The 12,181-nt window shown below is 39.4% G+C and overlaps 1 protein-coding gene across 4 annotated transcripts in view; it reads left to right on the top strand.

Annotated features, from left to right (window-relative positions):
* Nucleotides 1-12,181, top strand: part of PARD3B (par-3 family cell polarity regulator beta) — a 1,834,390-nt gene that overhangs the window by 900,928 nt on the left and 921,281 nt on the right. For all 4 annotated transcript variants that reach the window (XM_033945029.1, XM_033945028.1, XM_033945030.1 and 1 more), the window contains one exon: nt 8,238-8,408. In XM_033945029.1, coding sequence (XP_033800920.1) covers nt 8,238-8,408 — 171 coding nt within the window. The remainder of the gene's footprint in view (nt 1-8,237; nt 8,409-12,181) is intronic.

The raw sequence follows: 12,181 nt of genomic DNA, 5'->3' as shown, positions 1-12,181 counted from the left end.
AAGCAGGTTACTTTAGACTCGACCGCTATACTTAATCGCGGTAAGGGATCTCCCTGCCACAATTAATAGAGCGGCCACAGATAGGCCGCCAATCTCCTCTACCCCACCCCCTAAACCAGGGGTGGGCATCTCTGGTCCTCGAGGGCCGGAATCCAGTCGGGTTTTCAGGATTTCCCAATGAATATGCATGAGATACATTTCCATGCACTGCTTTCAATGCATATTCATTGGGAAAATCCTGAAAACCTGACAGGATTCCGGCCCTTGAGGACCGGAGTTGCCCACCCCTGCCCTAAATGAACTAAAGACCCCCCACCCATCCACGATGATCACCGGGAGGGGCCTTATGCGCCTGGGCCAATCAGACCCTAAGCTCCTGTGGGTTAGGCACGGGAGGGGTGAGTCTGCCTTATTTGGACGGAGGCAGGCCTGCTGGCTGGACGGTATAAGGACCTGTCTGTCTGTCCAACTCGCTGGTAAGCTCGTTTTTTTTTTTCTTTGGGGGGTCTGGGGAGAGGGGTTGGGACATTTTGTGGGGGGGGGGGGTTCATTGGGGGTCTGGCAGGAGGGGTTGGGGACCCTCCTGCAGGTGATCTTCAGGGGGTGAGGTCTACCGGCAGGAAGGGTTGAACACCTTCCTGCCAGCGATCGTTGGGGGTTGAGGGTCTTTCAGCAGGAGGGGTTGGGCACCCTCCTGCCGTGATTGTCAGGGGGTAGGAGGGTCTACCAGCAGGAAGGGTTCAGCACCTTCCTGCAGGCGATCGTCGGGTGCAGGTGGGAGTCTTTCGTTTAGGGGTGGGGGAGGGGAGACTGGCAGCCCTAGCCGCGGCCGCTATACTAATCGCGGCAGGGAGATCCCTTGCCACAATTAAGTATAGCGACCACATCTACTTACAATGTGGCCTACATTGTAAGCGTCTCCTGCTTTACTAGGGAGACAGGTAGGGCTGCCTAGGTTCGTTAGACAGCTGTAGGACGCCTACAGCTGCCTACAATTGGGACGTAATTTACAGAATCCAGGCCTCAGAGTTTGCATCATACATTTATGAATTTCCTTTAGAGTTTTCTTCTGCAGAAATAGGAACTTCATAACGGCTCAGAGTTCCACATATAAAAATTCCACACTTTTTGTTGACATTGCTCCATCAATGAGCTAAAACAATGTCAAAACATAGCATTACTGTTCTGCAAATTGGCAGTTTGCAAAATAAAAGAAAACTTTTTTTTCATCTACAGTGGCAAAATAACACTCAGAATTTAGGAAGTTGGTTGGGCTGAGAACTTTTCAACACCCCTCTTATATCCCAGCAGATTTATAAGCTGTATGTCAGATGATGATTTTAGGGTGAATGATGAAAATGAGAATGTCTGTACAACCTTGCAATATTTATTGTTGCAAAAGAAATCTTAAGCATGCCATCACATTTTACTTTTGCTTTCCACCACCACAAAGAACAGCCTGAGTGCCGCAAGAAAGCCTGAATCAGCCACCATTTGCTATTTTACTGCAGAAAATACAATCAGACAGCAGCAGTATTTAAAAAAATCATAATTGCTCACCTCCTGTTGGAACTGTCAGCTTCATGGTTTGTTAAGCAACATCACAGGAAAACTTCTGTCCACTTGCTTCTTCTTCACTGGTAGCTGCCTAAAGAAACATCAGTGTTTCAACCAAGGCAGTTATGCTTCATTAATGTACTTTATCTCACACTGTGTCTCTTTTGCTGTGTAATTCAAAACTCCAGAGCCAACAAGCAAGATATGCCCATAAAAATTATCAAAAACTTGAATGACAGAAGCAAAAACTTTGCAAATGAATCAGGATTAGAGTTGCTATTAGGTGGCCATCTTTTAAGGTTCACCAGTGCCTTCTCCAGCTCTGTCCCATTAGAGGCATACTTTCTCTTTGAAAATTAGGTATCTAAACCAGTTGTTCTTAGGTGCCATCGACTCATGCTCGAGTCCTAGCAACTTGATGAATTTCAGATCTAAAAAGAAATTGGTTTTGTGCTAATCTTGAAAGGTTATCCTGCATCATTTCCATGGTTGTTTCCAGAGTGTCTAGCCATCTGATTGCTGGTCACCCTCTTCGCCTGTTCCTTCGATCTTCCCAAATATGATGTCCTCCTCCAGTGATCTCTCTCTTTTGATGGTGTGACCAAAATAAGACATAACCTCATCATATGGGCTTTGAGTGACATAGCCGGTTTGAGTTCTCCCAGAATTGAATTGTTTGTTCTTTTGCTAGTCTATGGCATGCCTAAGATCCTTCTCCAATAAGACTCTCTTGCCATATAAAATCAAGTTTGCAAAGAACTAGTCAAGAATATTTAAACACTGGGGAATTCTCAGAACTCTACTCTGAAGATCTTCTATCAGCATAGCAGCACTCCTCACTGATTTCACCCTGTGTATAGCGAGACTATTGCAACTCTATTTTATATTAAATATTAATAAATAATATTTCTTATCTGTTCCATACTTATATAATATATTTCATCTTTAATTTCTTTTTTTTCTCTAATTCATTATGTCTCCCAATCTCTTCATAGTTTCAAATTCATTATTGTTTTTTAACTTATCATTTTTAACTTGTCAGTCCACGACTTTCATTGATAAACTTAGTTTTCATTCAGCTGTGTAGTTGCACTAGCCCTGTCCTGGACTCTCCTGCAAAAATTCAAATTTGTGACCAATGGACTCTCTTACTTCAGTCACCTCAAGCACCAGCCAATCAGGTTTGAGATCCCTCTTTATATAAAGACAAACTGCACAAATCACAACACATTCTGAAGAAAGCCACAGCATGATGGTTGAAATGCTTAGCTTTCATTCAGCTGTGTAGTTGCACTGCTCCCCACCAACGTGTTTTGACTCTTCTTCAGTGCTACACTAGCCCTGTCCTGGACTCTCCTGCCAAAATTCAAATTTGTGACCAATGAACTCTCCTACTTCAGTCACCTCAAGCACCAGCCAATCAGGTTTGAGATCCCTCTTTATATAAAGACAAACTGCATAAATCACAGCACATCCTGAAGAAAGCCACAGCATGATGATTGGAATGTAGATTCCACCTACCTAGACGCAGCAAGACCCGGTCAACTGCAAAAATGATGTTTAATGTATCCACAGTCAATATTTATCAGGTATATATGCATACACTTTATTTTAAAAAAACATGTACATGGTTTGGAACTGCAGTAAACAGACCTGTTTGCCTCTGAAACTGGGCATTACTGAAGTATTTCTGTGATGTACTTTTACACATGATCCTTCTTCCATTTGTGGGGGCACAACTTTCCTCTTATGTTTTCCCTAAGCATTTTTGGCTGCCATTGCAATGCCTTATGGCTAACCAGTTGGTAGGAATGTTCTGGGTTTTGTTTTGTTGTTTTTTTTTTTTACATGCCATAAAAGCTTTTTAAAGTGTAAGATGACAGAGGGTATTTAGAGAAAAATTGCAGGTGGTATATTTCCCTAGAGTTTAATTATTCTAGTTTATATGATGGATCCAGTTGTCTATTCAAAATCCCCAAATTGTGCCCAGGTCTCCATGAATTGTAGAATGCTAAGGATGGTCCCAGCTGGGGATTAGATCAAAACAGTATTTATTTTAATAATTAAATGAAGGCTCCATTTAAGCTAAGAAGTCTGGAATTTATTTTCAGGGTATTATTATGGTGGTGTTCTCAATTCAATATTCTTTACTTACAAATGCCTCCTTTTATGAAACTGTGATAGCAGTTTCTAGCGTGGGGATCCGTGCTGAGTGGCTCACGCTGCTCCCAACGCTCATTGAGTTCCTATGAGCGTCAGGAGTAGCTTGGTTCCCCGCACTAGAAACTGCTATCGAAGTTTTGTAAAAGAGGGGGAAAGTTTTTAAAAGGCATATTTCTCTTTGATAAGAAAAGTTAGAACAAACTGTTAACTTTTAAAGTAAAAATTAAATCTCATGCATTTGTTTTTTTCTATTGTTACTTGCATGTCTTAGTCACTATTGTTAAACTTTCAGACTTAAGGGTAGAAGACACTAAACAGATTAAATGAATTGAGAAGTGTATGATTTATTAAACAAAAACCTGATGTGGCCATGATTTGCCCTAGGCTGCATCTGTGGGAGATGCTAATATACAATTAAAAACAATTGTGAACAAACAATAAACATACAAAGGTCTGGATTCTATATAGGACGCCTAGTCTCAGAAACCAATGGGCGTCCTATATAGAATCAGGCCTAAAGCCTGCTAAAGTGAATCCGATTCTCTAACCGACGTCCATGTTACAGATGCCGATAGAGAATCATGTTGTAGACGCGGCTGCTAAGCTTATCACAATATTTTTTAGCAGCAGTGGCTGCGGCCACCAGTCCTCCCCCCCCCCCCGAACGAACACAGCTGGAGGGATGCCCAATCCCTCCTTCCTGGAAAACCCCCACCCCCTGAATTAAACCCACCAACTTCCCCCCCCCAAACCCCTCCTAACCCCCCTCCTCAGACCCCCCCTCTAATCTTTAAAGATGGCTGGCTGAGTCTTCCCTCCAACCGGTTGGCAGGCCCGCCTCCGTTGGAATGAGGCGGCCCATTGTGAGATGCTGGTTAGACAGTGGTAGGACACCTACCCCTGCCTACAATTGGGCCGCTGTTTACAGAATCCGGGACAAAATGTCTAATAAAAAATACAATATCAATTAAAATGATAAATCTGATTAAGAACTAATTAAACAGAAATTTACATAAGTTTACAGAAATTTACATAAGTTATTCATAAAACATGCAGAAATATCATAACAGTGTGTGTCTGGTGTACATATATAGATTCATAGTCAAAAACGCGCAGGACAATCGAGCGCTGATAATACCAAGCAAACAATCGCGTGCAGGACATCAGCGCGCCAGACTTAAACTTAATTTTAAAGTGCTCTCAGGAGGGTTTAGGGAGGGAATCCCCGCAGTTAAGTTTGTACTGTTTGCGCTACACCACCAAAAACATTGTCATAATGAAAAGTAGATAGCTTCTCAAAAACATAATAAATAACATGTAAAATCAGAATTAAATGATAACATACAAAACAGAAAATAATTGAGTGTTTGCCTGAACTAATGGAGGATTGCTAAGTGATGTATTTACCTGTCTGTCTATGTTCCTGTCTAAACCCTCACCTAAACTGCCCTGGTCCTCTGCCTGCTACCTCTCTCATCCCACACTCAGACTTTCCAGACCCCAGTCATCCCTTTCCCATATCTCTCCTACCTAAGGTTACCAGATGTCCGGATTTCCCCGGACCTGTCCAGGAGTCTGGATGGCTTTTCAAAACCCGACACTTTGTCCGGGTTTTGAAAAGCCTCCTCAAATCACATCAGGCAGGGAGGAAATCTGCGCATGCGCGGATGTCATGTGATGATGTCAGGCACATGCACGGGCATCTGTCCTGCTGTCGGGGTGGCAGTGGCGTTGGTTTCACTTGGCAGCAGGAGAGAGTGGGCATCTCTCCCACTGCGGGGAGGGGGGTCGGGCACACAGTGGTTTTATCTCCTGTTGCTGGGTGGGGATTGTCGCCGTCAGTTTTCTAACAAGTCTCTGACACTGCCATGCCAGGGTTTAAAACAGTGTGGTCACTGAACCAGCATCCCTGGACCAGTCGCTTATTTTGGGTGCCAGAAGCCAACGCCACTTTTAGAAAATTGATTGGAATTTTTTTAGAATCCACCGGAGTGTTCATTTCAATGTTGAAGAGCCCATTTGCATGTCAGTGTCGGAGAATGCTAGAAATGTAGCTAAAGACAGGGATAATCCAGTTTGATAATCCACCGCTAAAATGTGTGCAGGCTAAAGCATCGGAAAACAGTTTAGTGTTGGCATTAAAGTTTTGAGAATCTTCACCTAGGTTCTTACATTGATAATATATTTTCCAGTAGATAAGGATGGATTTAATTGCAATTAAAAAAAAATAATAATTAAAAAAAAAACTTTCAGTAGCTGGTACTGCAAGTAGAAGTGAAGAAATAATTTTACCATGGTGGATGCTATCTGCCATACTGCTGTACATGTCTTTTCATTGCCATTTTTGTGGGCTGTAGTGTAAGAACTTCTGATATAAAAGATGGTAGTTATTGGCAGCTATGGATAAAGCATGCTGTTTTTCAATTCCAAGGATATTGCCTTTAACTGGAACCTTCTTTCTTTCTCTTTAACTCCAAGATGCATGTGGGCTATCATTTTCCCATTTTTTTAAAGAATAGGCAATTGAGAGTAGCTTGGGACAAAGAGGCAAATGCTTTGCTTAACTAAGAATATATCCTCAGATATAACCCAACCGTGATTTTGGTTATATTGCCTCTAGATTGTATGAGGCCATGCATGCAAAATCTAATTGCAATATTTGGTCACTTAAACTTCCCTCTGACCGATGATCAATTGTCTTGGTTTTGAACCAAAATAAATAGACCAGTTGTCTTGGCTTCCATTTTGCAAATTCTGTTCTTTCCTATTCATAAAGCTTTGTGGATGCCATTTAAACAATAGAACGTTTACTCTCTCTAATTTATGTTGGCCTTGTAATAAACCATGTCAACAACAAATTGGTGAGTCTAAAATCCTCTGGAAACATTGGTTGCAGACAGGCATACGTACCTTAGATGATGTGTTATCAAATGGGTAAATGCTTGATTTTTCACAACTGCAACAATCATTCGGTATTACAAAGTCTCAAGCATATAAATGGTTGCAGTTGAAGCAGGCCATTCAGAAGGGGTTACCTGATTGGCAAAATTTTAAAAAATCAATATAACATGCTAGGGCATCAGGCAGCAAAGTGGTATAAATTAATATCTGAATATTTGAATAAGAAACCAAAAACTAGTCTAAACGACATTTGGAACATTGAGATAAAGCAGCAGATTTCTACTACTCAGTGGCCACGGATTTGGTCTTGGAGGATGAGATGTACAGTGTCAGCATCTATGAGACAAACCTGTTTTGTTTTTTTTTGTTACACAGATCTTTTTGGATCCCAGTTCGTTTGCAGAAGTTAGATAGTTCTAAATCTAATAGATGCTGGCACTGTCATCTTGAAATAGGGACACTGGATCATCTGTTGTTCTATTGTCCTTTGATATTCAATTTTTGGAAGTCAATATGGGGACATATCAATAAAATACTGGAATCATGAAGTCATCTGTAGGACACTATTGCATATTAAACCCCCATTGGATCGGTATAAATGCTGGCTTTTCATTATCATGACTGGGATTGCCATGTATCAACAATTGGAAAAATTGGGATCGGCTTAATTTTACCTTTTGGTGGGTGAATTTATGTTTGTGTTATAAGTATGAGAAAATGAACGCTGACATGTTGGGTATAATTTATTCAGATTAGTTTGGGGTCCATTAACTTTTGTTACTTCGGTAGAGTTGTCTTTTACCTTTAATTTCCTTTTGATTTATACACACATCCAGGGAAGGGTGGGAGGGTGAGGGTGGGGGGTATCTCCTTTGTTTTATTCCTTGATTGAATGTACTGGAAAGGAGCAGGGTAATTTATTTTGTATTGTTACTGATGGATTGTAAGTGCTGATTCTGATTATTAATGTGTGTATAATTTTATGCACCTTGTATTAGCCTTGAAAATTTAATAAAGATAAAAAAAAACTAACATTGTTATGCTAGAACTCATGTGCTTTTTTACCCTAATCTCAATAAGTTTTGGAGGGAGGTATTCACCAGAATTGGATCATTATCTCAGTGGACATCCCGTTGACCTTCAAGTAGGTTGTTTTCCGATCCCTTACCCTTCCTGATAGTGTACCTGACCAGAGTGAGTAATTACAGGATATTGTAGTTTTTATTGCTAGTAAAACATTATTTTTAAATTGGAAACACGTGCTCGTGTGTACCGTTTTCAAATATGAAAGGGTGATAGCTGAGCTTAGTGGATGGATGGCTCAGTTTCAGAGGATTTGGAACCCTTTGATTAATTCTTGTTTTATATATCATGTTGTTTGTACTCCTGAATTACAGGTATGCCTGCTATAAGTACAGTGCTTTACTATATTATTGCCACACTTCTCTTGTATTGTGTTTATTATAAAGTTTTGAAAAGCTTAATTAAAAAGATTGAAATAAATAAAAAAGATCATAGTTGTCCTCTCATGTACACTACCTCAGGATACAATTCTGTTCTCTGTTGGTTAACTTATTTCTTCTTGTAACCTAACTATCATTTTGTTCATCATATAGGATGGTCGCTTGCGGATAAATGACCAGCTGATTGCAGTGAATGGGGAGTCTCTATTTGGAAAGTCTAACCATGAAGCAATGGAGACCCTTCGGCGATCCATGTCTATGGAAGGAAACATTCGTGGCATGATCCAATTGGTTATTCTCAGGAGGTTGGATAGACAGACAGAGGTAACTCAAAGATACACATTTTTCAAGGAGTGTAACTGGTAAAGAACATTGTGGTATACACAACAAGATTGTATTACTTTTATGTAATCGGTTTGTAGGCATGCCAAGGAGCATAGTTTGGAGCTGGGGTAAAATTACTATATACACACATATATTATAAAATACACTTTTGAAGCGGGTACAAATTGTTGCACTCCTGAGGTCACTGCTGCATTGAGTGTAGTTTATAAAGGTACATGGTGGCTCAACTAAGATGGCCGCTGGTAGCCGGAGCTAAGACACCACTGAGGTCCCTGGGTGCTGCTTTTCACCTTATCGATGGTCAAATGTAAATCCAAGCTCCGGTGGTTCCCAGACAAATCTTTGGCAGCAGCAGGCCCAATGAATGCCTTTCTCCAGCGTGGGACCCAAACGAGTGAGTCGGAGTTTTCCTTGGCTGAAAGAGGCACGCAAGCTGAGGCGTCAGCACTCTCCCTCGAGGCAACATCTCTATCTCCGGAAGAGACTGGCCCCTTCTTCACTTAAAATGTCTTGTTTTGGGCGTTTGTGACTTGGGCAATTTTTTGGTTTATAATGTGTTCTAAGTTTAGACATAGTGGTGGTCTGGATGTGTGTTTTTTTTTTTTTTTTTAGAATAAACATTTTCCCTACTTCTACTTTCAGCGTTTAGGGCCTTAGGCCAAAAGGGGAATTAGATGTTTTGTTTTGTTTTTATTATGCCCCTCTATGTGTAAATCTTCTTTTTGGCATCTATTCTCTCTTCCTCCAAAACAGAAAAGGGGGGGGGGGGATTTGAGGCAGAGGTATAAAAGAGTTTGTTCATCTTTGAATACAAACATGAAAGTTATTTGCTGCATTACCTATTGATTTTCTGGTTGTTCTCCTATATCATACAGTATGTCATTAAAATTAAATATATATATATGAGATCTAAGATTAAAGTTGTCATACACTTTATTGAATCGATGTATTAATTTAAAGATGTCGAATCTTATGAGTTTTGGAGACCATAGTAGATAGTTCTTCTGATAAAGCATCACATTCTCCTAAGAATTCAGTTTTTAAGGCTCATTATAGCATTTTTTTGTTTGTTTGTTGTTTTTTTTATACACTAGTTCCTATTTATTGTATAAATGCACGCTATACTATACTTCTCATGAACTTCAGGGTAACAAAATTGATCCTGTATTGCTGTGAAGATTTTTATAGCTAATAAAATTGGCTAAAGTTTGTGGAAAAACATTAGTTGGAGAACGTATTAAAAATTTACTACTAATGCCGTCTTTTCCTAATTATGACCTGGATAGCCATGCAGATGATAACCTGTAATTGGAAACATTTTGATTGCCTAAATTTTCCTTTCTGGTGGGCAAGTTTATACTCCAGCTATAGATATGAGAAAATGAATGCTGACATGTTGGGGCATAACAATTTATTTAAGCTGGTTTGGGGCCTGTTGGCATCTTTTGTTACTTCACTAAAGTTGTCCTTTGTTTATAATTTAATTTTTGTTTATTTTCATATACATCCAGGGAAGGGTGGGAGGGGCAAGGTTATTTCTATTTCTGTCCTAATTTTAGCCCTTTGAGTTTATACATCCAGGGTGGAATGACATTACTATTTTAAATAGGGGAAGGTTATTGAAAGACTCTGTTTTTAGTGGGTAAATGTGTGCAAAGTTTCTTAAATATATGTTATTTGGTTTGGTAAGTGAATCAATTTATTTATTAATTTTTTGAGTTTAGAGCTTAATCTAGGGGTTCTATTATCAAGGCGCGGTAGGGGTTTAACGTGCGGAATACCGCACGTTAAACCGCCTGCCGTGCTAGTCGCTAACACCTCCATTGACCAGGTGTTATTTTTTTTTGCTTGCCGCAGGGGTTAGCGTGTGATGAAATGTCAGATGCGCTAACCCTGCTAGCGCGGCTTGATAAAAGGACCTCTAGTGTTATTTATTAATTCGTCCACAGTGGATAATTATATGTACATTAATTTTTTTAGTTTAGAGCTTAACCAAGTGTTTGAGTTTCAAAAGAAATTCTATGTGGAGGCAGATTTAGCTAGAAGATCATTGAAGGATTGTATACATGTTTTTCATATGGAGAGAATAGGAATAAAAATCACTGATAAATCATAAGAATATATTTCCATAATTAGTAATTATGTTTCCTTTAATTTTAATGAAAACAATACACACAAAACCTGAAAACCCATCTTCGTTTAAAAATCAATTAAACATCACAGTAGCAAAATTGAAGAAGCCCATTTTTATAGTCAAAGTATGTTTTATTGACATTCCCCTGATACATGAGGCATTTAAACAATTGTGACAAATACTCTATGAAGATTCCCAGTAGGTTCTTGGGCAAATCAGATTTGTTTTAAGCAGAGGTTAATTTTTAAAGGATGTGTTTTGAGGTTCAATTCTAATTTCATTTGAGACTTGAAGCCTCTGATGGATAAATGGTCTCAAACTTATTCTTCTCATTCACCCTTCCTTCTAAGTTCCATTATTGTTTCACTGAATACCTGTGGACAATTCAGGGTTTTTTTTTTTTTTCTGATTGACCTGGACACTAATGGATGCATTTGACAGGTTGTTTTTATAAGCTTCATATTTTAATTAAGTTGGTTACTGATCAATTGTTGGGGTATTGATTGTGTCATTTATCAAAGAGCTAGAAAAGCATAATTATGTTGTATATAGCTTTGTTTGCAAATTCTGATCACTGTGCTGCATGCAGTAAACCATACCCCTCCTCAAATGGAGATCCATCTTTAATTTAAGAACATTTGGTTTTGGTGCAAGACTTGACTTAACTGACAACACACCAATAAAGGATGACAAATTTGGTTCTCTCGGTATAAAACATATGCGATAATATTTTGCCAGAGCGCTTGAAACACTCTCAAAAGCATAAACAGCCAGATTGTCAAATAAAAAGAAGCTCTCTAACACTGTGTTCAGCTGTTAGCAGAATACAGTAATGAAGGAGCTCACATAGTACAATAGCTATTGGAGGGAAACAAATTGAGGGGCTTACAGCCTGATTTACTTAAGTGTGCTAATGTATTAAAGACTACAAATGTATGTTGTTTAACACAAACCTCAGTGTTACAATTGAGCCCTATTTACCAGCTAAATGCATACATTGCAGTATTGTGCATTAATATATTAACATACTGTAAGTTGGTAAATTAGATCCTAATACCTAAGGTAGCAGATGGCAGTGTGTTTTGCTCAAGATTACAGGATGTTTCAACAAGATTGGAACTTCTCAGACTGTTGCTCTTACCGTTTACATATTCCTCCGCTGTTTTCAGTATTTAGAAGAATTGTAAAGAATGAAACTGGATACGTGTCTGCTTAGCAATGCAGGGAAATCTCAATTTGAGGATCAAACTGGATTCATGGATGGACGACATTCCTCCAACACTATGTGTACTCTATCTAATATTATATCCGTGTGTCAATCTAAGTCATAAACTTGCCTTTTTAGCGCTAAATGCTGAAAAGACTTTTGATAGAGTGTAATGGCCCTTCCTGTTTGCAACTCTCACTAAATTTGGCTTTCCCATGCAATTTAGACAAATGATTAAAGTCTTATATTATGCCCCTACTACAAAATTTGCATCAACGGACAACTTGCTGATGTTTTTAGACCATCGAGAGGATCTCGTCAGGGATGTCCACTCGCGTCATTATTATTTAACTTGGCACTGGAGCCGATGTTGTCTGCTATCTGTGCAAATTACTCTATTAAAGGATTTGT

This window comes from Geotrypetes seraphini, chromosome 5 (genome assembly GCF_902459505.1).
Source record: "Geotrypetes seraphini chromosome 5, aGeoSer1.1, whole genome shotgun sequence".
In the NCBI taxonomy this organism is placed as follows: domain Eukaryota; kingdom Metazoa; phylum Chordata; class Amphibia; order Gymnophiona; family Dermophiidae; genus Geotrypetes; species Geotrypetes seraphini.
Note: the sequence above shows the minus strand (reverse complement) of the source record. Positions and strands in the feature narration are given on the sequence as shown.